The sequence below is a fragment of the Oryza glaberrima genome, chromosome 4, assembly GCF_000147395.1.
Source record: "Oryza glaberrima chromosome 4, OglaRS2, whole genome shotgun sequence".
Taxonomy (NCBI): domain Eukaryota; kingdom Viridiplantae; phylum Streptophyta; class Magnoliopsida; order Poales; family Poaceae; genus Oryza; species Oryza glaberrima.
The window spans coordinates 28,956,342-28,983,494 of NC_068329.1; the positions used below are offsets into that span (position 1 = coordinate 28,956,342).

A 27,153-nucleotide genomic window follows, 5' to 3' on the forward strand; every position below is an offset into this window, starting at 1 on the left:
AAGAAAGACTACTATCCCTCTTTCGATGAGAAAGGGTCAGAATATACATCCTCTGTAACTCAGATCGACGGAAACACGTGTGTTCCATCTGAAACACATCCCTCTTTCGAGGAGAAAGGGTCAGAATATACATCCTCTATAACTCAGATCGACTGAAACACGTGTGGTACATCTGAAACACACCACACTGAAAAACTATCCATCTGCGCAAAACCCAAGACGTTGAGACAACATGAAGTCACGACTCACGAACAGTTCCCTGTCCCTCCCTCTATTATTATTATCCAATATATAGAGGGAAAAAACATAATTAATATGAACCAATTTTGGCCGCGTGTGTGCTGTTTCCAGATGGGCCATCACATGGTCTCAATTCTAAACAACTATTACACGAGAGAACCCAATCAATTATACAAGCATTAAACAAATTGTCTCGGTCAATATACAACATGAAAAGAATCTTGTCTTGAATAGAAAGGGCCTCGAAGCCATGAACAAGGCAGAGATGATTGATGGCGCATTGCAGCTAACTCTCTGCCAGCAATGGTGGGACAAAACTATAATTCTGGAGCGTTTGCTCAAAGATATGCCCTATTCTCAGCAAATTCCCCTAGTGAAACAGAAACAAAACAGATCATTGGTGGATTTTCAAATAGAAGAAAATTGCTAGAAAAATACAAGAATGAGAAAATAAACTGCCAAGCATGGAACAAGTGATATTGGTGCGCCAGCATTCAAGATCAACAATAGCATTTTATTACCTCACTGAAGGGGGATCCAATCATCTGAAGTCCAACTGGGAGCCCCGCAGATCCACCCTCAACAAATCCACAAGGCACAACCAATGCAGGGAGACCAGCCAAATTAACATTCACCTGCATCAGTCATTAGACTACCACTCCTTAAGATTCTCCTACTGCAGAACGTTTGACATCACTTGTGACCATGAGATTATCTACTAGAGGTTAGTGGTTTTACCAACATGTACCAAATTTTGCAAGAACTAGGAAGTTGCAGAATGCAGCAGACAATGGATTACTTTGGAGCAAACCCAAAAGTAGCTGTAAATCTAAACAAGAGAAATATGCTAAGGATTGTTACCGTCATGGTATCTCCTGCATACATAGCTAATGGATCATTTATCTTTTCACCTGCCAAAATTTATTGAGTTATCAATCCTAAAGGAAAGCAGTGAAGGAATCATACAATAAATAATCATATTATTAGCATACCTATCTTGTAAGCTGCTGATGGCGCAGCAGGTGAAACAAGAATATCGTATCTTTCCAGAGCTTCTTTGAAGCTTTTCTTAACCAGTGTCCTTACCTACTACAGTGAATGTGATTATTAATTTTTTTTTGGTTGCACAAATGCCTGCTGAGATGTAAAAATTATCAAAATGCAAAGTGCATAGGATGCTACTGTCTTATCATTACCTGTTGTGCTCGTTTGTAGTATGCATCATAGTATCCAGCAGATAAAGCATAAGTTCCCATCAAAATTCTCATTTTGACCTGAAAAATAATCAGAACAATGTTAGATTGTTTGTTTTCTCATGCAAATTACCAGCAAACAATTTGCGGTCCATGTGATGCACAAAAAACTTGCCGTATTGGTTATAGATAGCTAAGTTAGTCATGATAAGTTCCAATAATAAGAGATGGAGGTTGGTGGGAGTTGATGGACTACCTCGTGACCCAGACCGTTAGCCCGGGAACCTCCATAAAGTTCATTCAAGTCATCGCCTGAAACCTGCCTCCCATACCTGTAAACGATACCTGGAAAATATAAATATTTCTAACTTTAAGAATACAGGGAAAATGATGAGATTAAAGTACAGAAATATCACCTGATACCATCATAACGTGATAGATTAGAAGAGGCTTCAGATGAAGCCAGTATGTAATATGCGGGTAGGCCAAGAGAAAATGAAGGCAGAGAAACCTGAGAAGTAGAACAGCATAAATATTTTAATTTTTCAACAACTCAGTGTGAAACAAGAAATAACGTACTTTTTAGTGTAAGAGAAGAGTAACAAACCTCTTCCACCACTGATCCCAATTGTTCCAAGTGAGAAGCAGCATCCTTGATTGATGATATGACTCCAGTTTCTACACCCTCACCAAGAGTTTCTTGAATAATTCCAATTCTCATACCATTTAATGGTTTTGATTCTAGCAAATCTAGTGGGACCAACTCTGATTTATAGTCTGAAACATCCTATAGAAGCAACCAAAAAAAAACAGATTCAGCAAGCCTATGCATTCTGTCTTCTAGCTCCAAATCCAATTGCACATGTGTAAATCTTAAGGTGACCAAAATCATGGTAAGATAATGGAACGAAACTGTAAACCTACCATATTTTTTATATGCAATGTATTAAATCAGAACTTTATAAGATGGAGATGGACAACAGTTAGTTTCTCTCTGCCAAATCAATGTTAAGATTGTTAACCACAAATTTATTACAAGATTGCCATCAGTATCACACCACAACACACTAATGTCAGGATTTATGGGAATGATCAGACATCAAGATAATCAGTCACAGAAAGATAGTTGTCAATGCAACATAGGATCTTGCTGGGCAAGTTTTTGTTTCTGATATCTACATTGCTTAGAAGCTGAGATAAATGTTTTTTAGCCCTAGCTATTAAACTGGAGTATAGATGCCTAAGGATCACTAGATTTCAATTCTGTAACAGTTGAAACAGACAAAAAACATATCAGAATTAAAAAGGTAAAGGAAAAATGTAAGACAAGGATATGTTTCAGTTCCATACATGAGAGCTACTAGTTGAATCCATTTTGTCATGGCCAGCAATTACTGACAAGATTGTCGCAGTGTCAACAACTGATGAACCAAAGCATCCCACAACATCTAGTGATGAAGCATAAGCCATGAGGCCGAAACGAGAAACCCGGCCATAGGTTGGCTTTAACCCTACCACACCACAAAATGATGCTGGCTGTCTCACACTTCCACCTGTATCACTCCCTAAGGATACCACACATTGTCTAGCAGAGACCGCAGAAGCAGAACCACCTGAGGATCCCCCAGGCACACGTGAATCGTCCCAAGGGTTTGTTGTGACCTGCATATACCACCATTAATACCAGTCAGATCACCCCATATCTACACTTTGCTTCAAGCATTATAATGCTTTGTTATCATGTTATGCAACGGATAAAACCATAGGTGAAGCTCTTGCTAAGAAAATACTCCTATGCTACAAGAAGCCAACCAGCGATATGAACTGAGTTTCACACTGATAAGTCCAAATATACAATATCTGTGTTTGATTTCATTGGACTTCACTAACAAATATAAACACATTTTTGCTGTTCTAGATTACAAACTTTAACGAATTCTGACTAGAAAGATACAATGAACTGGTCTTAGTGTATCCAAACCTGAAACCCGGAGCCCTCTGTAGTGCTCCCCATGCCGAACTCGTCTAGGTTAGTCTTCCCCACAACAATGGCGCCCGCCTCACGAAGCCGCCGCACCGCAGTGGCATCGTACGCCGGCTGGTAACCGTCCAGTATTCGCGACCCACCTGTGGAGGGCATATTGGCGGTGCAGAGGTTGTCCTTCACGCCGACGAGCACCCCGGCCAGAGGCCCCACCGCATCCTGCCCCTCGGTGGCAATCCTCCGGTCGAGCTCCTCCGCCTCCCGCTCGGCGGCGGCGTCCGCCACGTGGATGAAGCTGCGCACGCTCGGCTCGGTACGGCGGAGGCGGGAGAGGTATTCCGCGGTGATCTCCGCCGCGGTCCTCTCGCCGGAGAGGAGCGACTCGCGGATGGAGAGGATGGAGGAGGGGGCGTGGGCCGCCGCGGCCGCCACCGTCTTGGCGGGAGCGGACGGGAGGGAGGAGACGGCGGTGAAGCGGCGGCGGTGGGGAGAAGGGAGGCGTCGGTGGGACAGGAGGAGGCGCTGGGCCTGGAGAGGCGGCGGCATGGCGGCGGCCGGAGGGGAGGCTCTCCGGCGAACGCCGCCGCGCGTGCGTGTGGGGGTTCGGGGTTTTGGGGCGCAGCAGATGAGGCGTGGAGAGGGGAAGGAGGTGTGCATTCGGGCTTGGAGATTGGATTGGGGTAGACGGAATGGATCGTTCGATTGAGGACACGTGTCCCTGTGACGATTGATGGCCGCACGATCGGAATTGGCGGCCCTTCTGTACTCGGAAAAAAAAGGGACTGCAGCTCCAAGACCATTTCTGCAAAATTTGAGAACGTTTTGTTCCAAAGAGAGCTTAAAAGTTAAAACTAGTTTGTTTTCACATTAGAAACTCATCACATGCGTAAAAAATATATTTAAATGTCTAAATTCACTGGTCTAGATGTACAGTTATTCAATGTTGTAGCTTGTAATTGTCAGTATCGTATAAAAATAATGATTTGCACCTCTTTTATAAACATATTATTGTTCTAGATATAACTACGTAGTTAAAGAAATGTATTGTTAACCCCACAAAAAAGGTATTGTTAAAAAAATATGGAGGCACATTTTTTTTACTTAATTTTAGTTACTCTTTTCTCTATGTTACATCTCATATTTAATCATACCTTTATCTCTCATAATTCATATTTCAAGAACGTAATCAATTTTGTTTATCCTAATTCTCTTATATCTCGTGCATTAGAAAAACTATACTGTAGGTATTAAAATTTAGGACATAAAACGAAACAACTGTTGTTCTTAGAAAATATGACTAAAAGATATAGCCAATAAGAAAATATACCATTACTTATAACCTATAACCCAAATAGTCTTGAGTTGGTAACACTAAGTATTTTTAAATATAAAATATTTTTAAAATCCTGAAAATGTTTGTCAATAAGCAATGGCTATAGTCAATGATCAAGGAATCAATTCAAATGTGACGGTGTAAAATTGTCAATCACAAGCACAAGTAATCAATCACTGACCTAGAAAATCACATGACATAGCCCCTAGCATTGTAGCTACCATATTATCACTGTGGACTCGTGGGTCGTTTAAAACCTAAATGCATAATAGACAAACCATACGTAAGAGTTAAGACGGTACCATATTGGCACATATATATATATATATATATATATATATATATATATATATATATATATATATATATATATATATATATATATATATATATATATAACTATAATCAATAGAACAATTACTAATTAAATTATGTACGGTACTAATAATGTAGGCTTAGAAAAATAGTGCTATATTTAACTTTATAAAGAAGAGAATAAACGTACATCTACATCTCATACATCCACATATAGATCAGCTATGTTAAAAGAATATATGTATATATACCATAAAATTTTATGGAATTTTATATAACAATATCATGTCTACTGCTAACATATTTTTATTCTCAGTCGACGCAGTAACAAAAAAAAAAAAAGAACGCCTCACGGTCACAATCTCACATTTCTCATCGCGCAGGCAAGTCATGACTGGGAAGAAGAAAAGAAACCACGGTGAAGCACGCAACGCCCCCTGAGGTTGAACGTGCCCGAAGGCGAAACCGAACACCTGAGCCAACCCAGCCCCTAGATTGTGTCATCAGTCATCACCCACATCGCTCGCGCTCCCATTAAAAAACCCCCTCCCCCCTCCTCCGGGCGGAGCTCCCGAAGCTCGCCCCCCACCACCCCCTCGCGCGCGGCCCCCACCCACCCCACCCTCGCAGACATCACCGCCGCCCACCGTTCCCATCGCCGCCGCCGTCCTCTCCCCCGCCCGCGCCTATATCATCTTCTCCCCCCCACCCTCGCGTACAGCAACGCATGCCCCCCCTCCTCCCCTCCCCTCCCGCTCGCCGCCATTGACCGAGTGATTCGCTGCCTCGCTCGCGAACTCCTACCCCGCCCGAGCCCGAGCCCAGGCCGCGGCCGCCGCGAGATCTCCGGCTGCTTTTCAGGTATGGTCGCCGCCTCCGGCCTCGCGCCGCCGCGGCTGGCGGTCTCCTGCCCGCGTGCGGCGGGGCGCGGCTGCGGCGGACACCACCGGGTTGGCTTCCTCCGATCCGCTCCCGTGGCGTTGGCGGGTCCCGCGGCCGCGCAGCTCCGGTGCTGCGCCTCCACCGTCGACGACGGCGTCGTCTCCGCCGCGGCGGCCCCCAAGCCCCGCCTCCCCAGGTAAACCCCCGCAGTGCCTCTGTGCCGGTGTGCCCCACGCGTGGGCGCGTGGCTCGTGGTCCAGTGGTTAAGCACTTTGGCTGCGAGATGTGGCTGGTTGTGTAAAAGTTAAAGAGATCCTACAGTCCGTTCACCTCGCGCAGAAGGTACCATTTGCGTGTTGTTCGATCGCGAACGGTGTTACCATTAATGTGATTTTTGTGCGTACTGCGGGGCTTTCCCCTGGTTTCTGTAAGAATGGTGCGATTTTTCAGTTGGCATGCTGTTGATTTAGCCTGGGTTTTGACTTAAATCACGCATGCTGCTCAATGTGCTTTGGTTGTTCAGTGGTAGAGGGTTTTAGGTGGGAAATTTGCCGTTGCCTGTGATGATTGTTCATTTATTTGGTTGGTCGGATCGGAGTGCCACCGGGACTTTCCTTATAATCTTGTACTAGGGGTTTATGTGGGCTTCTTATTGTCGAAATGCACTAGTTTTATGTAGTCAGATTGCTATAACTGCTCAGAATCTCTGATATTTTGATACTCCATTGAGATATTTTGATACCCCATTGCTGATGTGAATTTGCCTCAACTCGTTTATTGTTACTATGTGTGACCGGAATAGGCCGTTTCCGTGTATAGCGGAAGAATGGTACCTCATGGTTCCTCTTATTATAGACCAGCATTGTCATTAAATGTGGTGGCAAATGATGCAGTTGATGTACCTTTCACTGTATTGCAGCACTATTGCTATGGTTGGTCCAACAGCACTGGTTGGACTTACTCGTTGATCTGCACTTTTTTTGTTAAGGTGTCTAAATTATTTTCGACTGTGGAATGAACTCATAAAATTAATGGGAACCTGTAGGGTCGTCGGTATGGGTTCAAAACTCATTGGATGCGGATCGGCCACTCCATCGCTTAGCGTTTCAAATGATGACCTTTCTAAAATAGTTGAAACATCAGATGAATGGATCGCAGCACGGACTGGGATTCGGAATAGGCGAGTTCTTTCAGGTACTTCTAGTTCACCTTATTCCATCGAGTTTCATGACAAGTTAGTTTCATTAGCGTCAGTTGTGCCTCCTCTATGTGGATGCATAATAAATATTTGTGGCACATCATCATAGTTGATTGGTACATCACACCACCATTGATGATTGAAGTATTTTTACATCGTGGACTTGTTGATTCTATGAAGAATGTTGATAGATTATAGATGAACATATGTTCTGCTACAAGGCATTTTTGTGTCTATGGTCTAGGCTTAACAGCATCATTCAGATACCATGGCTCACAGACTATGTACGAAGATAGATAAGAGTGAATTTTGATAATTTGCTGTTACCAAAGTAAAACTCCAGTAAACATGTATCTTGTTACTGTTCCAAGATTGTATATAAACAGCGTGGCACTTTTCACATATTTATTCTAGTTATCTTTAATACAATAGATGTGAACCACACCATTGAAAGTTGGTCTTTTGTGTTGTGAACGTATTATGATCAATAGCTATTCAGGTGTGCAGCGTGCTTCATTTGTTTATTCTCAGGAGTAATTTATAGTTTTCATGTTTAGGAAATGAGACACTGCGCGAGCTTTCAGTACAGGCAGCAAAAAAAGCTCTTGAGATGGCTCAAGTAAATGCTGATGATGTTGACCTTGTTCTCCTTTGCACGTCTACCCCAGATGATCTGTTTGGAGGTGCTGCTCAGGTATGGCTAGAAATATGCATTAGCATTGTACTATATTGTAGTAGTTATCGTTCACATGTTTTCTTACTACTACTTACTAAAAATATTAAGAGAGTAATTATCTCTCAACCTAATATATGTCTTCAAAGATCAGAATTGCATGACATTCCCAATTGCAAGTAAGAATATTAGTATGTTAGATGTAAATTATGTTATGTTCTGTAAAGTAATGATATTGGCCCCATCCCATGGACCATGGTCTTGTGTGTATTTACTTCTTAATTAGTTTTACATGTATGCCGCCTGTGGGTATTGTGCGAGTTACTGCTTATTCCTGGTTTTGATTAAAGTCATCTCATTCTTGATAATCTACATCTGTTTGTATTTTAATGTATAGCATAACTAGAGTGGAATGGGGTTTTCTTTAGCGTTAGGTTTATTCAATGAATTGTTGTTCAACTCCAGTTGCTAGTATATATTTCATGTTGGAGATTGACACTTTTATATTTACTCCCTGACCACTAGTTTTTCTATTATGAGTCTTTTTATCCTTAGGAGACATTGAGTGGTAGAGGTATATTCTACTGTTAATCACGATGTATGTACTCCCAAGGAATAGGACCATAAAAATATCTCCTGTTACACTCCCATCTGTTGACTTGTTTTCTCTGTTTTAGACTAACATCTTAAATTTTGACCTCTAATATGTAACAAACAATTGAGATTGATCATGTGAAATGGTAGCATAGAAGTTTTTTTGTGGGAAAGATTCAAAATATTATTAAATTTATACATAGCTATTAAAATGTTACGACAACAAGGTGTTGGAGATCACGATAGTATCCAAAACATCATATATTCTTGAATAGAGGAGTATTATGTTGTTATACATGAAGGTAAGTATATATTACGAAAGTGTGTTTCATATTATATCCTGCAATACACACTTGACCAATCTCGATAATTTTTGACATACTGATGGTCAAACTAAAATGTTTGGTTGCGCATTTGTATTACTTCCTATATGTAGCATCAGATGGAGTAGCTATAAAATAATATATACACAATAACACAATGAATCCGGTCTTTGTATCTTTCTTATTTCCTTCTATGTTTTCTTGCCTGTTTAGTATTTTAATCGCTTTGAACTACATCTACCAGTAAAACTATAAATTCCCATCATAAATGTATATTGATTTATTAACTTGACTGCTCTCTTATGTTCTTTTAAAAAAAGATGTGCACAATTTTGCATTAAAAACATCTGGTAAAAATATAAACAGGTGCTGGCGGAGGTGGGATGCGCAAATGCATTTGGCTTTGATATCACTGCTGCATGTAGTGGGTTTATTATTGGTTTAATTACGGCTACTCGTTTTATCAAAGGTAACTCTTTTTTTTTTCCTTGTGAGGATTGTTGGCTATCAAACACTCACAGGAGGTTGTTGTTGTCACCTTGTTCGATTAATATATGACAATTTCGCAGGTGGAGGCATCCGGAATATTCTAGTAATTGGTGCCGATGCTCTTTCACAATTTGTGGATTGGACAGACAGAGGTACATGCATCCTCTTTGGTGATGCTGCTGGTGCTGTTTTGGTTCAGGTATTTGTTACTTTTGCTGAAATATCGATATGCTTTCCACTATCCACCAAATTATTACTCCGTACTAAGTATGAGCATCCCATGCTTAAGTTGGTTTTCATAGACCATTGTTGGGCAAACACGATAATTTATATATTGCAACTGTATAGTGGTACGCATTGTACACAATCTTTTGCAAGTTATTTAATTCACAGTTTTTCAGGCATGCAGTGCTGATGAAGATGGCTTGCTAGGTTTTTGCGTTCAAAGTGATGGCAACGGACAAAAGTGTGACTTCTTTTAATATTTAACTGAGATCACATTTCTGCTACCATGTCTTATTAATTTCTCTGTTTACCTATTTTAGGCACTTAAATTGTGTCTCGTCGCATGTTGAGTCTATCCTGTCGAAGACCAATGGTGTCCCTAGCTTCCCACCTAAAAAGGCAACCTTCTCCAACATTGAAATGAATGGAAAGGAGGTTTTTCGCTTTGCTGTGCGATGTGTGCCACAATCTATTGAGAAGGCATTGGAAGAGGCTGGTTTACCTGCTTCCAGTATTGATTGGTTGTTGCTGCATCAAGTGAGTATCTTATATCGATGAATTTACTTTGACCGGAAGCATCAATCTAATTGACCTGCCATTTTACAGGCTAATCAGCGGATTATTGATGCTGCTGCCAGTAGGTTGGATATCCCATCTGACAAAGTTATTTCAAATCTTGCTAATTACGGAAACACCAGTGCGGCCTCAATTCCATTAGCATTAGATGAGGCTGTTCGAGCTGGCAAGGTGAAGGCAGGCGATGTTATTGCAGCATCTGGTTTTGGTGCTGGACTTACATGGGGTTCAGCTATTGTCAAATGGTGCTAATCATTCCGCGCGGTAAACATTTGCAACAACCAAACACCGTTCCGAGATTTCATGTACGTGGCCTAGGTTTAAGTCTTCCAGGGTCATTTGCCCTTTCCCTGTCCGACATTGTTTTTTGGGTTAAATCTCCGTCATTTTGCTTGCACATGAAACAGTGGTGCGTCCTTATTCATATATTCCTTTGGCTCGTTACACAGCTTGGCTGTCAGTGTGGTAACAAGTCTGGATTGTACTACTAGCTCTTTGTAGTTCAAGCGATGCGTAGAAATATTTAAATCCGGGATTGAACTTAGCTGGCCTTGAGGGAATATTAATATTGTAAAGTTACTGGGCCTTCTTAACAGGGTGCGCCCTGAAAAATTTTAATTGAACTGTGGTCAGCGTTCTGGCACTGATAATAAGCATGTAAGAAAGTGATGGATGTTTGTTGTAGGTCAATCCTGAATGAATGCTTCTTATTTGTTTGGAGTTTGTTGCTTTCACTTGTTACACTCTAGAACATTTTCTCTTCAATATTTGTTACTTTTGACGTTACAGTTCTCTCTCTCCTGTTATTACCGGCATTTCAGTATAAGCCCTTTCAGTTCTATCGTAGTGTAATTGTGTAAACATGGTATTGCCAAGAAGTTGAACTTTCCGTTAAATGTTCTATCATAGTGTAAACATGGTAGATAACTCTGTACAATCTCTTTACAATTTTCTTTTGTAATTTAATATAGTAACTGTTTCACGTAAACAAAAGAAGTTTAAACTTTCAGTTTTATCACTGTGTAAAACGTATTGGCAAGAAGTTGAACTGTTAAAGGGAGACAAAAGAATTGGCTACGCTGATAAAGATGATGAGATGAAATGTGACCGGCGGAAATTGGATCATGTAGTCAAGACAAAAACAAAGAAAGTTGAACTGTTTAAGGGATACAGATACAGAAGAATTTGATCATGCAGTCAAGACAAATGAAGCAAGGAAAAAAAAACACTGAAAAAAACGATTCCATTGCCGGGATTTGAACCCGGGTCGCCTGGGTGAAAGCCAGGTATCCTAACCGGACTAGACGACAATGGAAATGTGATACTATTAGGTAGCATAATAATTTAGTAATATTGATGATGAATCTACTTTCAACGCATCAGTGGCCTGGCCTTATTTCTTTTTGTGACACTTGAGACTTAGATCGCGTAGTGGGTGATGTGAACGACGTCCTCGGGCCTTGACGGCGGGTGGGTCTTGTTCCTCATCCGCAGCTGCTGGTACTCGCTGTACAGGAACCTCCTGTACCGCGGCGCCTCCCCGATCTTCTCCGTGTACTCCGGCAGCGGCTCAACCCATCTGTCGCCGTGAACGTTGAAGAAGAAGACCAGCGAGTGCCGGTGCACCGCTGGCTTCCTCACCACCCGGTGCGTCGCGCTCTTCATCTTGCCGTTGGTCAGCACCTTAACAATCATATCAGTAGACAAATGAACGGCAACATCACTCTCAAACCACTACTAGAGAAACCATCTTTAATCGGTTGCCTAAAAACAACAATAGTCCCGGTTGCTTAAAAAACCGAGAGTAAAAATCATTTTTAGTCCCGGTTTAAAAGTGTTATGATCTTTAGTCCCGATTAGTGTTACCAACCGGGATCGACTAAAGATCATCTTTTATACCGGTTTATTCATTAGCACAACGTGGCAGGTCTCCTAATATTTTTAATCCCGGTTGGTATAAACAACCGGGACTAAAGATCAGATTTTTAGTCCCGGTTGTTTATACCAACCGGGACTACAAATCAGTTTCCCACTACAAATCATTTTTAGTCCCGGATTCGTAGTCCCGGTTGGGAAACCGGGACTATAGGGGGTTCCCAACCGGGACTTAAAAAGCGATTCTCTAGCAGTGAACTAACAGTGCATAAATAAAAGAGTGACTAGCAATGTGAGCCACCTTTGCTGCCAAAGTTTTATTTTAAGACATCCATATATCCAGAACTAGGTAATTTTGCTATTGTTCTAGTTTGGATCATCCCAAATAAGTTTTTTTAGTGCACATCAATAAATCCCAAATACATTGGTTTCGACACATGACAAACTCTGCATGCCATATCTTTACCATAAGCTTATACATAGCTAAAAAAGAGAGTTGGATGATCCACACTGTAAAACTAATAAAATTACCTAGGCTGTGTTTGGAACTACCGGTTCCCAGCTCATCCACCTCGTTTTCCACGCGCATGCTTTTCAAACTGCTAAACGGTGTGTTTTTTTAAAAAAAAAATTTTGATACGAAAGTTGCTTAAAAAAATCATATTGATCCATTTTTTTAAAAAAATATCTAATATTTAATTAATCACGCGCTAATAGACCGCTCCGCTTTCCATATGCACAGTGTGTGTTAGGAACCTATGGTTTCAAACACTGTTTAAAATTTTAAAAAATCGGTTTAAGTAAGGTTTAAAATAAAACTTTGACAGTAAAATGTGATCCAAATTAGTACTCACTCTATATAAAACTTTGAATATAGTAGTGTTGTGCAGTCACCTGTATGTCGTCGCCGATGTTGACGATGATGCTGCCCTCGACGGGGTCGACGGGGACCCAGGCGCCATCCTTGAGGACCTCGAGGCCGCCAACGCCGTCCTGGAGAACGAAGGTGATGCAGTTGCCGTCCTCGTGCTCGCTGACGCCGTTGTTCTCCTCCGCCGTCGCCGGGGAGTAGCGCAGCGCCGCAATGAAGTCGAAGCTGCGGTCGCCGTTGTACTCCTTGAGGAAGCCCGGCGGGAGGCCCATGCACTCGTTCAGGATCTCCTGGATGAGCACGCCCAGCTCCGTGAGCTTGCCGTACAACTCCTCTAATGCCTCCCTGATGAACAGTTTCTTTTAGAAATGATGACGAAAACGACGGATCTTTTAGGTAGAAAGCAACAATTTTCAGGGAGATGTATTCTAATCTTTTGGATATACGTCCAACCATTTTTTAATATTAACTAAATACTACCTCTATTTCATATTATAAAATTTTCTAGCATTGCTCATATTCATATATATTATATGTTAATAATAAATCTAAACATATATGTGTGTCTAGATTCATTAACATCTAGATTCATTAACAGCTAAGATGAACTTCGCTGTTGCAGATTTCGAAAGCCGTATTTTTTGAAGTGGTACATTCCACTATATGATTTTTGTGGAATGCAAACTAGTATGGTAAGTACACCTTACGTCTCTTTTGTTAGAGTCTAGATTAAATCGTGTCCATTAACCATAAAATTAGGTACAACATATTTCTCATCATCTCATGTTGTAATACTAGTGTTAACGCGATTTTTTTTTGCGGGGAGTGTTAACGAGATCTTAAAACAATATTAAGACTTGTTTTAGCTGACGTCACTCTAGCTAAAAAAAAATATAGACCTTATACGCCAGTGAAACATGCTTCCCTTATTCCTTCCCTACCTCGTATGTGGGCCTTATCGTTTTTCCTTACCATAAAATCGTCACGGAGGACGGTGACTTAAGTCAACACACATCACGTAGACGTCACATTAGAAGAAACCGGCCTCGATACTATCACATGACTATATTTACACTTGTTTTGAAAGATAAAGAACATGTTGTACCGGGTATTGCTAGTGGGCAGGTGATCGCTTCCCTTTCCTCCTAGCGATCACCCGCCCCTCCCCCCTAAATACTCCTCTTTCATCTCTCTTTTTTACTTTTCTATTACATCATAAATTTCAAAAAAAAAGTAAAAGAAAATTAGGGGAAAAAAATCTAATACTCTCATTCATGTGCATAGACTTTGTACCGTAAACTTTGCACGTATAAATTTTATGTATAGAAATATATATAAAATATTTGAATCTGAATTTGAATTTGAATCGAGTATATAAACTTTTGACTTATAAACATTCGCTCTACAAACTTTAGGTGGATAAACTTAAGATGTGTAAACTTTAGGTGTATAAACTTACTAAAAGAGGAAAATATGAAATATTTGAATTTAAATTTGAACTTGAATCGGGTATATAAACTTTTAACTTATAAACATTCGCTTCATAAACTTTAGGTGGATAAACTTTAGATGTGTAAATTTTAGATGTATAAACTTACTAAAAGAGGAAAAGAAAAAAAAAATCACTGGCAGCGATCGATTGCCCGTTAGCCTTCTCGCGTTGTATCCGGTTGAGGGAAGTGATTAAAGTTCAACCCTAGCCCCCCAGGTCCCTCAAGGGGATTCCAACAGGCCGCGACGCACTGTCTCTTCTCGGGCCAACCGCCCTCTACCTATCTGCACGGTTGGGCCTTGTCCCGTCGACGCTTCTCTTGAAAGGCGGCTCAAGTCCAACACAGCAGGCGGAGCCAGGACGAGACGAGAGGCGACACCGCGACAGACAGACGAGGCCTCGTTCGTTGACTGCCTCTCGTCTCGCCTCGTCTTCCCCGTGCGAGCGGCTGCCTACCTCCCCTTCTCGCTGCGCCCCAAACTTGCCGCGAAGCAGCGGTTGCTCCCCTCTCGTGCTCGCCGCCGGCTCGGCCCCGTCTCGCCTCGGCCGCCCATCCGCGCCTCCTCCGCGGGTCGCAGGTGAGCCAGCAACCTGCCATCGTCACCATCATCTCCCCCGTCCTCAATTTCTCGTGTTTTTTTGGGGATAGCTCGTGTCAGAATTGGTGGTAGTTGCTTCGATCTGCTTGTTGTGCGTGCTCGCGTTCGGGGAGTCTTGATCCGTGAACTTCCTCTGCGCGTGTAGATCTGGATCAATTGGGACGGAGGGGGAGGACGCGCGCGAGGCGGGTGGACGCGGCTTCCGCTACTTTCATTTTTCCTTTGCTAGTGAAAGGAGGTTTAGTTTCTAACTTTCCATTGGTACGGAGACTATAGCTTGGTGATCATGCATATTTATATATGTTTGCTTGTATAGCAGGTCGCTCGAGTTTGCTATATTTAGTTCTTGTTCGTATGGTTTCCTAATTTTAGTTTTACCACTCCGACGGTTGTGAGTTGTGACTGCACGATGCTTACACAACAATCCCCTGTACCATGTGCGTGTTTTTCTTTTGCTTCTGCTTATACTGATTCTTCGTATCTGCTCAATTTGGATCAGGGTGTCGCGCTTGGACCAAGGGCGGCTTCTCACAGCATGACTTAAAGTGGAAATGAATGCACATTCCATAAATGATTGCTTGATTTGCAGTTCTTGGAGCTGTGCACTATTATTTTGTCCAATTCCAGTACATTTGATTCTTGTTTGACAGGTATTGCTGCTTCCACTTATGCCTTTTTTATAAGTTACAACCTGTGAAAGATATCATGTACTTCAACATATATCTTTGTGCAATTAAATCCAAGCATTCACTTATACAGAAATTCGTGGAGTCAATCTAAACTATTTCTACTTCACCATTGACCCTTCTACTGTCATGTTAAATTCTATGAGTTACCTTTCAATATTCTCTTAGGTGGTTCTGCCAATAGTTTTGTGTATATAATCATATTTACATTAGCTATCACAATTAAACTATTTTGTTGATAATACTTTGGCACCTTTAACAGGACTTGCTTTGTGCAACCTTCCTGTGCGACAATGTTTGATTCTGCGCACAAAGCTCAATACATCGACGGACAAAGAGAAATGTTTAAGAGGTTCTTTCATTTACCTTAAAAGCAGTTTTCCTATGTTTGAACACCTTGTACAAATGTTATCTTGTCACTTTCCAGTAGTTTTTGTCCTTTCTCCTGTATAAAACGGAAATCTTTTGTTGTAAAACTAACTTTGTTACGTCCACAGCATAATCACGAGTGAGCCCAAGCCTCAGCCAAAGAGTCGAACTCGAGCTCCAAATGAGCATGTCTCTACATAACTTTTATTGTTTATTTGATAAATTAGTAGATCAAATACACATTAGTGTGTACCAACAGCAGTTCCGCACAATGAATTAGCATGTATTGGCATCATATTATCTTAGTCCCTTTTCTTCTCTTTTATTAATGTAATTAACTAGAAATCAATTTTGCTTACCAAGAGATTATCCATAAAATATACATTATACTGTTCATGAGCCAAACGCGGTAGCCAAGATCGAAGTCAAGCCAAACGTTTCTACTTGGAAGCTCGAAGATTACATAGGCTCGTTTTGAGCTTGTGTTGAGCTCGAGCCTAGGCAGTCATGCTCGGCTCGTTGACGGCCCTATTATGTGTCTTTGTTTACCATTCTTCGCATACATATTTTCTTAGGTTGTATAGGTAGTACTTTGGTTTTTTCTGTCAGGGTTGCCTAATCTTGTGTTTCTTGAACAAAAACACCAAATCTAACCTGAGAATTGCCCAGTGCATTTAAGTGCTCCTTTGGTCCTTCCTGCTAGAATGGTTCAGTGTAAAAGGACAGTTTCATGTTTCTATCAAATGTTATATGTTTGACAATTATTACTGTGTGTACAACATTGCTGTTCTTGTTTTACTGTTGTGATTTTCTTAATCATATCCAAATAATTCTGCAGATTGGATGAGTCAAGCCCTAGGTCATCTGTACCTTCTGAAGTGGGAGGGAGGAGCACCCTGAAGTTTAGCATGCCTAGTTTTGGTTATGATTCATTTAATCCCGTAAGATCTTTCTTGTCAGGGGTGAGAAAGGGTTCTGGAAGACTTAAATCACTTCGGCAATCACTTACATCTGGTGCTCCTAAGACAGCTTTTGCGGAAGATCTTAAATCTTTTAAGAAGACTATATTTGATCCCCAGGAAAAGTTTCTCTTTCAAATGAATTGGTTTTGCTTCCTATCATGTGTTTTTGCTGTTGCCGTGGATCCACTATTTTTCTTCCTACCCATTATCGACGGCGATGACAAGTCCAGTTGCATTGGTATTGATAAAAAATTGGCAGTGACATCAACAATAATACGGACAATTCTGGATCTGGTCTATCTTATACGTGTATTTCTTCAATTTCGCACTGCTTATGTTGCTCCATCTTCTCGAGTGTTTGGAACTGGTGAGCTTGTGATTGATCCAATGAGGATTGCTATTCGGTACTTAAAGAGTTATTTTGTAATGGACTTCTTTGCTTTGCTACCACTTCCACAGGTACATTCCTTCATTGTTTGTATCACAACTTGTAGTATCATATGCATATGCTTTTGTTAGATATGATTTGTATTACTCTACTTCATTGTTTTAAGCATTTCTTTTCCTGTTTTCTTTGAACTATCTTTCTTAATCAACAGATTGTTGTTTGGAGATATCTCCATACTTTGGATGGCCCAGATGTACCGTCAACAAAAAATGCATTGGTTTGGGTTGTATTGTTTCAATATATTCCAAGGTTGCTACGGATTTTCCCTGTGACCAAAGATTTGAAAAGGACGGCTGGTGTTTTCATTGAAACTGCTTGGCTTGGTGCTGCTTACTATCTTCTATGGTTTATGCTGGCTGGTCATGTAAGTGCTTGTATGTATCTTCAGCTGTTAGTGTCTTCATCTGGAGGGCATTATCAAAATGTTATTTTATTTTCCTTCTTTTACGATATGATGAGAACCTGGACTATTAACAGAGTTGATTTCTGACTTCTCCATTGTTTGCGGATCTTGTATTCTTGTCTTGGACTTGTAGCATTGAATAGTACTCTTTGAATTTTTCTATATTTGTTAGATTAAAAACAAATACACTTTGTGCCTATTTATTTAGAAATTTTGTATTTCTTCATGCTACCAAGTTTAGATACTTTTCGCCGGTTATTGTTGCCAACAGTATTTTTATTAAAAAAATTTGCAGCATTGTTCATTAACATTATCTTTTTTTTTTTTTTGAACACAGGAGGTTCATTAACATTATCTCGTAGAATGTTGTAGAGAATCACATTTCCCTGACATATTGTACCTTTTCATTTAAACTTTGTGGTGCAGAATGTTGGTACTTTGTGGTATTTTTTGACCATAGAGCGGGAAGATTCTTGCTGGCGCTCGAACTGTCATAGCAATGATGGCTGTAATAAAAGCTACCTGTACTGTAGTGATAATCATACTGGCAACTATACCAGTTGGCTTAGTAAGAGAACAGAACTTCTCAGTGCATGCAGTACTAATTCTTTCCAATTTGGTATTTTTGAACAAGCGCTGGTGTCTGGAATACTTCGTCCAGGAAATTTTATCTCTAAAATCTGCTATTGCTTCTGGTGGGGGCTACAAAATCTAAGGTAATGGAGAATACTTGATCTATCTGATGACTGTTGTATGAGAAATATCTCGTGATGCAGAATGCTTATTTATGAAATGCAAGGCTTTGCTGGCCTTAGTGTGTGTAAAGTCCATTATTCACCACTTTCTAAACTCTAAAGGGACAAAAATATACCAAGGATGCTGTTGCTGTGTTCTGCAACATTTCATTTTATGCATCACTCCGATTCTGATAAACTGGAACTGGAGTATTGCGAGGGAATTAGGGCTAGCATGATAAGTCCTTTGACTACCTATCCAACCGTAGTGGAATCAGTGCCACTGAGCACATCAAATGATTGTGCGCTGTGTTGGATGGCGTGGCATACAGAGAATGAATAGATATAATTTTAATTTGAGCATGATAGGTGATTGTGTTCTTTTTAAAACAACAAAAATATTCACATGGGTCAGAGCTAAATTGTTAACTAGGTCTTGTACAAGCCGTATTATTAGTAATAAGGCTGATACTTTAAATTTAGTCTATTTGCACCTTAGTGCTTTAAACTAAATTTATTGATTTTAATGACTAATTTTTTTCGTTCCTAAATTTCTACCAATCCAAGCTGCCTAGTAATAGTAGCAGTAGCAGTAGTTGGCAGTTTCCCACATTCCTGGTAACCAATGGGGGCAAGCTTGAGGAGGAACATAGGTCTAGGAACTGGGACCTTTTTTTTTTTTTTGGTATCTAAATATGTGTTCTAGAGTTAGTCATTTTGTTTGTACTCCCTTGACACATGATCTTAGAACCGGTGAAACTTGTTTAGGTTTTATGGACGGTGGACCTTTAAAGCTTCAATATACATTTTTTATTTTTCTCATGAAATTAATTTTGTGATGTGTAACATACCACAGAAATTGGTGATAAAATTGTACCTCCCAAGATTGTGTCAGTATTCAAACGACCAATTTCTGAAGCCAAAGTCTTATATGTCTATATGGCTATGTCGATATCTGATATTTATGGTCCATCATTCTTATGACTAACTTCCGTTTCCATTTTCATCAGTACCCTTGGTCAAGGGCTTCAAACAAGCATATATCCTGGAGAGGTGTTATTCTCTATCGCAATATGTGTTATTGGGCTAATTCTTTTTGCTCTCCTCATCGGCAACATGCAGGTGAGTGAAATGGTACTAAAATGCGCTACTTAATTATTTTCAGTCCTTTTTCTTTGGTTTATTCTGAATATTTTTTTCCAGACCTACCTTCAATCAGTTGCTATACGGCTTGAAGAGATGAGAGTTAAGAAACGTGATGCTGAGCAGTGGATGCATCATCGTTCACTGCCTCCTCAAATAAGAGAGCGAGTAAGGAGATATGAACGCTATAGGTGGTTGGAGACCAGAGGAGTAGATGAAGAAAATTTGGTTCAAACCCTTCCAAAAGACCTTCGGAGGGACATTAAGCGCCATCTCTGTTTGGGTTTAGTGAAAAGGGTTAGATATATCTCTGTCCAAGTATCTTTAAGCCTTTCAGCAATTTTGTGCTGATAAATAGCATTGTCCTTTTTTGCTTGTAGGTACCTTTGTTTGAGAATATGGATGAAAGATTGCTGGATGCAATATGTGAGAGGTTAAGGCCTACACTATACACTGAAAATGAATACATTTTGAGAGAAGGCGATCCTGTGGACGAGATGCATTTCATCCTCCATGGCTGCTTGGAGAGTGAGACCACCGATGGGGGCCGAAGTGGATTCTTTAACAAGGTCCAGTTAAAGGAGGGCGCTTTCTGCGGTGATGAGCTGCTCACATGGGCATTGGATCCTAAATCTGCTGCTAACTTCCCAGCTTCAACTAGGACAGTGAAAGCTCTTACTGAGGTTGAGGCATTTGCGTTGTGTGCTGAGGAGCTGAAATTTGTGGCCAGTCAGTTCAGGAGGCTCCACAGTAGGCAAGTTCAGCACACGTTCCGGTTCTATTCCCAGCACTGGAGGACATGGGCGGCCTGTTTCATTCAAGCGGCATGGCGCCGCTATTACAAGAGGAAGATGGCCGAGCAGCATCGCAAGGAAGAAGAGGCTGCAAACCGGCAAAGCAGCAGCAGCAGCCACCACCCTAGCCTCGCAGCAACCATCTACGCATCTCGCTTTGCAGCTAATGCACTCCGAGGAGTTCACAGGCTCAGAAGCAGGGCCAGCCCGACAATTGTGAGATTGCCAAAGCCTCCAGAACCAGATTTTGCCGTCGATGAAGCTGACTAACAAGAAGAAACACACTGAAATTGCATGTATTAAGTTGTGGATTGGAGGCATCATGTAGATTATGTACAAAATTCAAAAACAGCCAGCAGAGTTTTTGCTTGTAAAAGCCCTGTAAGTTTGTAACCACGCAAGAACCATCACGGAGTACATGTACTTTAGTCTTGCACTGCTAAATCCCATCTATAGCATACAGAAATTAAGCAGAAGTTCCTTTCGGAAAAAAGAAAAAGAAGTTATGCAGAAGTTTAAATCCTCTTGTGTTTGTGTTTACTTCAGGTTGGGTTTGCTGCTGTCGATGTGCTTATCTTTCGATTTATTCCTCTCATCTCGTGAATGGAGTGTGGAGGCTACGAAATTTGCCATGTTTTCATGAGCGAAACGCCCATTTTTACGCGATTTTGACGAGATCGTGGGGAGGACTGAAGAGGTGTTTAGGCAAGGGGTGCTACGCGCGGGCGCTTCGCCTACGTCACCATCTCGCGAGATGATTTCCCTCTTCCGCCGCCGCCACGGCCTCCCCTTCTCCACCCTGCACACGCCAGCCGGCGACGTCGCCGCCACGCCGCCTTCTCCTCTCGACGCCACGGCGGTGCTCGAGACGCTCTCCCTCTACGCCAACGACTGGCGCCGCGCGCTCGAGTTCTTCCACTGGTCAGCCTCCCCCGACGGCGCCAACGTGCCCCCGACGCCGGCCACCGTCGCCCGCGCGGTCGACGTCCTCGGGAAGCACTTCGAGTTCCCGCTCGCCACCTCCCTCCTCGTCTCCCACCACGACCCGGGGCGCGCGGACCCGTCCTTCCTCCGCCCCGCCCTGCGCTCCCTCCTCAACCGCCTCGCCGCCGCCAATCTCATCGACGACGCCATCCGCGCGTTCGATTCCACTGCCGGTTCCATCGGCCTGCGGGATGAGGCCTCCTTCCACGCCCTCGTCGACGCGCTCTGCGACCACCGCCGCGTTGACGAGGCCCACCACCTATGCTTCGGCAAGGACCCGCCGCCATTCCCGCCGGTGACGAAGACCTACAACTTGCTCCTCCGGGGGTGGGCTAAGACCCGCGCCTGGGCGCGCCTCCGCCAACTCTGGTTCGACATGGATAGCCGCGGTGTTGCCAAGGACCTCCACTCCTACTCCATCTACATGGATGCCCTTGCGAAGTCAGGCAAGCCGTGGAAGGCCTTCAAGGTGTTCAAGGAGATGAAGCAGAAGGGCATGGCGATCGATGTTGTTGCGTATAATACTGCAATCCATTCAGTTGGGCTTGCACAGGGAGTCGATTTCGCTATTCGGTTGTATAGGCAAATGGTTGATGCTGGTTGCAAGCCAAATGCTTCCACTTTTAATACGATTGTTAAATTATTATGCAAGGAAGGGAGGTTCAAGGAAGGGTATGCATTTGTTCAACAGATGCACAAGTTTGGGATTGAGCCCAATGTGCTCACTTACCATTGCTTCTTCCAATATTTGAGCCGGCCTCAGGAGGTCCTTGGACTGTTTGAGAAAATGCTCGAGAGGGGTTGTCGGCCAAGGATGGACACATATGTCATGCTCATCAAGAGGTTTGGGCGGTGGGGATTCCTTAGGCCAGTGTTCATTGTGTGGAAGGCAATGGAAGAGCAAGGACTCAGCCCAGATGCATTTGCTTACAATTCCCTTATTGATGCATTGCTGCAGAAGGGAATGGTGGACTTAGCTAGAAAGTATGATGAGGAGATGCTTTCAAAGGGATTATCACCCAAACCAAGGAAGGAACTGGGGACTAAGATTCCGGGAGCAGAGTCTGACAGTGATAATGCATTGAGTGGCGTACTTTAATAGTTTGATTACTGAGAGCAGTGGTATTAACATGTTCTGGTTATCACTAAGATTATGCTGATCTTCTTTTAAAGATAGGCTTCTTTGTGTTGAAAGTCTGAAGGAGATCTGATTTGTGGTGCAGATGAGTTTAACATTGAAGTAAAAGATTGCATTTCCTCTCAACTATTGCACAGCTGCCCACAGGTAAAACATGCGAAAGAGGAGCTACGGTCTGATGTTTTTTTCAGCAGTGTGCTTATTGTTGCTTTTCTTCAAGCATTCATGGACATGGTCATATCATATGTGCAGGAATTATGATGATATCCCTCAATAATGGAATGTTTGCCCAAGCTGAGGACACCTGGGAAGTGGGCACTAGTGTGAATTCGGAGAGCTATTGCTCCTCACAGATCTATATGATTACCGTGGTCAATTGAAATTACGACATGCTGATATTTCTCAAAGCAGACAACCTTGTCTCAGGGGGTCATAAATAATAAATTTTGTGTTGAACTGAAATGAAATCAGTGACAGTGGTAGCACCCATATTGCAGTTACTTCTTGGTTGTTATCTTACCGAACTAATGAATGATATTAAGGACAGGACATCCCATGCCATAACTAAAGGTAAGAACAACGGCATCTCTTGCATACAAGACTCATGAGTCATGACTTGTTCATACAAATTATAGTTAAACATATTGTTTTGGCACTGAAGTTAACAGTCTTCTTGATTTTGATTTGGGTACTATCTACACACGTACTGTTGTTGCATTGGAAACAATATATGAAGTATTGTTCATTCGACGATCTTTTTACTGGCCCTTGATGTGATAGAACTTAACTTGAAGACCAGATTGAATCGGAACAAAATGCTCTTATTCCTAGTTTCTTGAACTCAAAAGTGATCCTTTTCCCCTCTAGTGGAGTTCTCCTTGCCATTTCTGTCACTCTGTCCAGTTAGGAAAATTTACATGCAGACGGCTTCGTGCCTGCCCAATTTTCTTGTTGCATCATTTGGAGGAATTTAACACAAGTATTCCAGGTGATTCTCGAATATCCCAACTGGACCAATTATACTTCTGATATTCATTGCACTGTGTAAATGGTCAAAAACTTCAAAACTTGTGTAGTAGCTTTTCTCAGGGTTGCGGTTATTAGTTTCCATGTGATTCTGGTTTCCTGATGGCTAGGTTAGAGCAAAGTTTTTTTAAAAAAATCAAAGGCCATCAGACCCGCCTTTTATAGAAAGCCAAAAGGAGGTTACAGGAAAGTATTTGCTTGTCATGCTGAATCATATGTTTACTTTACAATGAACTTCAAACCTTGTTGGAATAGGTGATAGTCTTCTGTCAAATCAAGCAAAACCAGTTGTTAGGGGTGGGTGCACTGGTACTAGCAGCAGTCTCCTTGGCCTCTGAGATTTATCTTGGTATGGAAAACGAAATGATATAGTGCCACAGGCTAGCAAACAGCTTAATGCGACATACTAGATTTTATTTCCTCAGTGCACTAAACAAACACGACATGGTAAAACAAACAAGGGATAAACTAGAATTGACACGAATATCTACAGCAAAGTAGGACAAATGCAAAGAAGAAATGTCTTAAACTCTAATTTAGGAATGTCCTTGTAAAATATCAATGGAGTATGTGGAACACCGTTCATTTGAGCCGTCTGGAAGCTCTTGAAAGTTGGTACCATATTCAGAAATATCACTTGAATAACATATTTTTGTGCAACATGTCAAGTGCAGGGAGCAGAAGAAAGCAGGCGAGGGAGTGACATCAACAGATCTACAGATGGTGGTAAGATCATGACTTTGCTAGGAGGATACTGGACACTGATAATTAATTCTCGGTGCTGCAGCTACCGAAGTTGATGGCTTCGCAATCTATAGCTTAATTTTTAAGCTGCATGGGGACTGGAGGATTCACGAACAGTTCAGGAGCAATGAAGCTACAGCCAGCAAGAGAAGATGCATACCACTAGTAGTACCCATACTTCGCCTAGCTGCAGTATTCTTTTGTCGTTTGTAGTCTGTACCTTCTGCTGGGGCTTTATCATGGCAACGAGATGTTCCAGTGTTTAGCTGCCGAAAACCTGTCAGTTGGAGGCAGGTGCTCACCTGCCCTTAATGGCTTAATTGCGCTGCTTTGTGCAGCAACTCTCAACTGTGACAACCAAACCTGTCTTTTGTTTCCGTAGCAACCGGGTCCGGGCATACACCTCCTGATCGAATGGAGAATTATCCGTATACGATTCATCAATGTTTGGAATGGCAGCTGCTACATACCTCCTCTGTTCCATAAAAACAAACTTTGGATTATGAATCTAAACATAGATTATGTTCAGATTTATAGCTTGAAGTTAATTTTTTTTTTGGCAAAGGGAGTATGTATGAGTATGACCATGTTGCTGCTGCGACATTGATTTCTCGTAATGAGAAAGAAGCGAGTAGGTCTGACGATATATCAACCATGTGACCCGTTTCCTGAACTGGTCCAGGCTAGCAACATACGTCGCCGGTGTTGGTATCCGTTTGGTAGCCGACAGCCTCACCAGAATGGTCTCTCCTGCCGCTTCCCACGGCCACCGCCGGTCGGCCGGTTCTACTCCGGCCGCCGGCAGCTACGACACGCGTCCCCTACCTGTCGTTTCCCGTCGCCGTACCACGGCTTTGCTCGCTCGCGTCGCGCGAGACGGATCGTCTCTATACGTACGTGGCGGGCCACGCGCACGCGGGCACGTATGTACGCGTCGCGCGGGCGGTGGCTGCGCTGCACGGCACGGATGGAGCAGCGCAGTAATGGCGCCACGCCGCGGGCCGGGGACATGTCCGCGACCGCGAGACCCCGCGGGGTCGCTGCCGATCGCGAAGCGAACCGCCGCGCGTGCCCGCGAGGCCGTGCGCGCGACAGGGCGGCGTGCGCGCGCGCAAGCGAGCGCCAGGATGGACCGACGTCGCTCACACGAGACATGCCACCGCGCGCCGGCCGCTGGCTGAACCGTCGGCAAGAAAGGTCATACTCCTCGATCGTTGAATAATTGAACCACGCGCGTAGCATCGCGGCGGTGAACGACGAACATGCAGGACCTACGTGACACCGGCCTTGAACTAGCTACGAAGCTTTCGTTCGTTGACGCGCCGGTTATTTCCGGGCATAGGCTGCTATATTCAGGCAGGCAATTGGCCGGGAAAGTCCGCGTCCACAGACACCCAGCGCGCGTGCGTGGCCCTACCTACATACGCGCCCCTCGACACGTCGTTACGCCGGCGGGCCAAACAGTTCGCGGTGGTGGCGACGCTGCCGGCCGGCCCGTCTGTCGAAAGGGGCGTCTCCGGCAGCTAGCTACCGGTGTGTACGACAGCTGGGATAGCCGGGCCAGGAGTCGCCAGCGAGACAGCGGCGCGAGCTCCGTGCATCCTTCGCCGCGAGCTTCTCGTTGCGCGTTACACGTCGTGGACGTCGGCGTCGTGACAGCGGCGGCGCGTGGCCTCGCATGCTGGCGAGCGTGGCGTAGTAGGACGGTGCGGTTTGTCACGTTGTGATCGTATAACAGTACGTCGTGTTCCTCCGGATTGCACGATCGGGGTCGACACGATCATGAGACGACGGCGACGTGTTATCCGTACGCGCCCGGCCAGAAACGAAACACTTGGGCTCCCCAACTTGACGCGCTAACCGCTCCATCCGAACACGTTAACGCGGCCCATTGGCTCGTCCAACAATTTTGTCAACTCAAAAATAGGAAACTATTACTGTAGAGAGCATCGATCTAACCCGTGCCAATATTCGTTGAAATCTCTGGTACAGCTAGAAATCGTCAGAAAAAAGTTAGTAGAAGCAACAAAATCCTTCTCGTAATTACGAAGTAAAAAGAATCAGTCTTTGAGAGCGATCACATTTACGAACATGTGGTTCTTGCTACGTGATGGTGTTGTAGTGGAGGAATTGGTGGTGCAGAGCTAAGGTAGCTGCACTGCACGCATGGGCGCCATGCCCCGGCCGGCCCCTCACAGACGTCCAATCCAATCCGGCGCGCATGAAAAAGCGCGAGTGCGAGCGGCGCGCCCCCGCGTCGCGGCCGCTTGACCCGGCCGCGCGGCCGCGCTCGTCGTACTGCATGTCCCGGCGCCTTGAGCCAAGTGGCACAGTGCCGCCACCACCACGCACACACCGGAAAGGAGCCTCGCTTTCCTCCTCCTCCTCCTCCGGTCCGAACCAAGCTAGCGTACGATCCTAACGGCGCCGGCGACGCGCGCGCGCGCGCTCGTGTCGATCGTCCGTGCGCGCGGGAGCAGCAGCTACCAAGCTAGCGAGATGTACACTTGGGCTCGTGCGCGTTGCGCTCGCTTGCCTCGTCTTTGAACAGCATCCGGTCAAAGGGCGCCGTCGAGATCTCCCACTCGGAACACCGAACACCCCGCGCCTCCTGATGCAGGAGCTGCACTGCAGGACAAGTTCCAACGTGCCCAAACTCCCACACCCACCTGGACACTATACCCTATAGCTACTATTACTACTACTACCTTGGCATTCAACTGATCAAATCAAATTACAGTTTAATCACTGGTGATATCCTCTTGATCCTTTTAATCCTTTTTAGTTGCACTGTTAGGGGACAGGGTTCTTGTACATGCCAAAAGCATGCAGGTCCTAGGACAAGCAGTGATCAGTGATG

General features: G+C 43.4%; 5 protein-coding genes and 1 non-coding gene across 17 annotated transcripts; 3 read left to right on the plus strand and 3 right to left on the minus strand.

Moving 5' to 3' along the window:
* Positions 1-245: 245 nt before the first annotated feature.
* On the minus strand, positions 246-4,068 carry LOC127770479 (glutamyl-tRNA(Gln) amidotransferase subunit A, chloroplastic/mitochondrial). The gene is made up of 10 exons (XM_052296214.1): positions 3,415-4,068; positions 2,784-3,095; positions 2,041-2,220; positions 1,850-1,944; positions 1,690-1,765; positions 1,437-1,514; positions 1,233-1,326; positions 1,102-1,151; positions 762-875; positions 246-610 (listed from the first exon to the last, which is right to left on the minus strand). The coding sequence occupies exons 1-10, from the start codon at positions 3,961-3,963 to the stop codon at positions 527-529; spliced, it is 1,632 nt and encodes a 543-aa protein (XP_052152174.1). The 5' UTR covers positions 3,964-4,068; the 3' UTR covers positions 246-526.
* Positions 4,069-5,761: 1,693 nt separating this feature from the next.
* Positions 5,762-10,745, plus strand: LOC127771584 (beta-ketoacyl-[acyl-carrier-protein] synthase III A, chloroplastic). Its single transcript, XM_052297511.1, has 8 exons — positions 5,762-6,143; positions 6,993-7,141; positions 7,703-7,839; positions 9,102-9,204; positions 9,305-9,423; positions 9,626-9,690; positions 9,770-9,986; positions 10,056-10,745. The coding sequence occupies exons 1-8, from the start codon at positions 5,929-5,931 to the stop codon at positions 10,275-10,277; spliced, it is 1,227 nt and encodes a 408-aa protein (XP_052153471.1). The 5' UTR covers positions 5,762-5,928; the 3' UTR covers positions 10,278-10,745.
* Positions 10,746-11,266: 521 nt separating this feature from the next.
* Positions 11,267-11,340, minus strand: TRNAE-UUC (transfer RNA glutamic acid (anticodon UUC)). The gene has a single exon. It is a non-coding gene; the product is annotated as a tRNA-Glu (tRNA).
* Positions 11,341-11,444: 104 nt separating this feature from the next.
* LOC127769354 (1-aminocyclopropane-1-carboxylate oxidase 1-like) lies at positions 11,445-13,115 on the minus strand. Its single transcript, XM_052294904.1, has 2 exons — positions 12,795-13,115; positions 11,445-11,708 (listed from the first exon to the last, which is right to left on the minus strand). The coding sequence occupies exons 1-2, from the start codon at positions 13,041-13,043 to the stop codon at positions 11,445-11,447; spliced, it is 513 nt and encodes a 170-aa protein (XP_052150864.1). The 5' UTR covers positions 13,044-13,115.
* A 1,496-nt stretch (positions 13,116-14,611) lies between these two features.
* Positions 14,612-20,921, plus strand: LOC127769805 (probable cyclic nucleotide-gated ion channel 5). Of its 3 annotated transcripts, none has more exons than XM_052295450.1 (10): positions 14,612-14,841; positions 15,008-15,123; positions 15,362-15,512; positions 15,811-15,900; positions 16,756-17,338; positions 17,479-17,691; positions 18,157-18,446; positions 19,475-19,586; positions 19,668-19,904; positions 19,988-20,921. In XM_052295450.1, the coding sequence occupies exons 4-10, from the start codon at positions 15,842-15,844 to the stop codon at positions 20,669-20,671; spliced, it is 2,178 nt and encodes a 725-aa protein (XP_052151410.1). In that variant the 5' UTR covers positions 14,612-14,841; positions 15,008-15,123; positions 15,362-15,512; positions 15,811-15,841; the 3' UTR covers positions 20,672-20,921. The 3 variants fall into 3 exon arrangements, with proteins under 3 accessions (XP_052151410.1, XP_052151412.1, XP_052151411.1); XM_052295452.1 differs by having other exon boundaries at positions 15,008-15,100; XM_052295451.1 differs by lacking the exon at positions 15,008-15,123.
* Positions 20,922-21,025: 104 nt separating this feature from the next.
* Positions 21,026-24,641, plus strand: LOC127769806 (pentatricopeptide repeat-containing protein At1g80550, mitochondrial-like). 10 transcript variants are annotated; one of them, XM_052295461.1, is made up of 4 exons: positions 21,026-22,670; positions 22,776-23,511; positions 24,219-24,275; positions 24,337-24,641. In XM_052295461.1, the coding sequence occupies exon 1, from the start codon at positions 21,156-21,158 to the stop codon at positions 22,482-22,484; it is 1,329 nt and encodes a 442-aa protein (XP_052151421.1). In that variant the 5' UTR covers positions 21,026-21,155; the 3' UTR covers positions 22,485-22,670; positions 22,776-23,511; positions 24,219-24,275; positions 24,337-24,641. The 10 variants fall into 10 exon arrangements, with proteins under 10 accessions (XP_052151421.1, XP_052151420.1, XP_052151422.1 ...); XM_052295460.1 differs by having other exon boundaries at positions 24,224-24,275; XM_052295462.1 differs by having other exon boundaries at positions 22,776-23,093; positions 24,224-24,275.
* The last annotated feature ends 2,512 nt before the right edge of the window (positions 24,642-27,153 follow it).

What these genes read in the sequence shown, in the direction of transcription:
- LOC127769805 (XM_052295450.1), top strand. Translation starts at nt 15,842, where the DNA reads ATGTTTGATTCTGCGCACAAAGCTCAATACATCGACGGACAAAGAGAA. An exon ending in CTTTGCTACCACTTCCACAG is followed by an intron (nt 17,339 to 17,478) that starts GTACATTCCTTC and finishes CTTAATCAACAG; the next exon opens with ATTGTTGTTTGGAGATATCT. An exon ending in GGTTTATGCTGGCTGGTCAT is followed by an intron (nt 17,692 to 18,156) that starts GTAAGTGCTTGT and finishes TTTGTGGTGCAG; the next exon opens with AATGTTGGTACTTTGTGGTA.
- LOC127771584 (XM_052297511.1), top strand. Translation starts at nt 5,929, where the DNA reads ATGGTCGCCGCCTCCGGCCTCGCGCCGCCGCGGCTGGCGGTCTCCTGC. An exon ending in GAATAGGCGAGTTCTTTCAG is followed by an intron (nt 7,142 to 7,702) that starts GTACTTCTAGTT and finishes TTTCATGTTTAG; the next exon opens with GAAATGAGACACTGCGCGAG. An exon ending in ATTGGTTGTTGCTGCATCAA is followed by an intron (nt 9,987 to 10,055) that starts GTGAGTATCTTA and finishes GCCATTTTACAG; the next exon opens with GCTAATCAGCGGATTATTGA.
- LOC127769354 (XM_052294904.1), bottom strand. Translation starts at nt 13,043, where the DNA reads ATGGGCCTCCCGCCGGGCTTCCTCAAGGAGTACAACGGCGACCGCAGC. An exon ending in ACATCGGCGACGACATACAG is followed by an intron (nt 11,709 to 12,794) that starts GTGACTGCACAA and finishes ATGATTGTTAAG; the next exon opens with GTGCTGACCAACGGCAAGAT.
- LOC127769806 (XM_052295453.1), top strand. Translation starts at nt 21,156, where the DNA reads ATGATTTCCCTCTTCCGCCGCCGCCACGGCCTCCCCTTCTCCACCCTG.
- LOC127770479 (XM_052296214.1), bottom strand. Translation starts at nt 3,963, where the DNA reads ATGCCGCCGCCTCTCCAGGCCCAGCGCCTCCTCCTGTCCCACCGACGC. An exon ending in CAGAGGGCTCCGGGTTTCAG is followed by an intron (nt 3,096 to 3,414) that starts GTTTGGATACAC and finishes TGGTATATGCAG; the next exon opens with GTCACAACAAACCCTTGGGA. An exon ending in CTAACGGTCTGGGTCACGAG is followed by an intron (nt 1,515 to 1,689) that starts GTAGTCCATCAA and finishes ATTATTTTTCAG; the next exon opens with GTCAAAATGAGAATTTTGAT.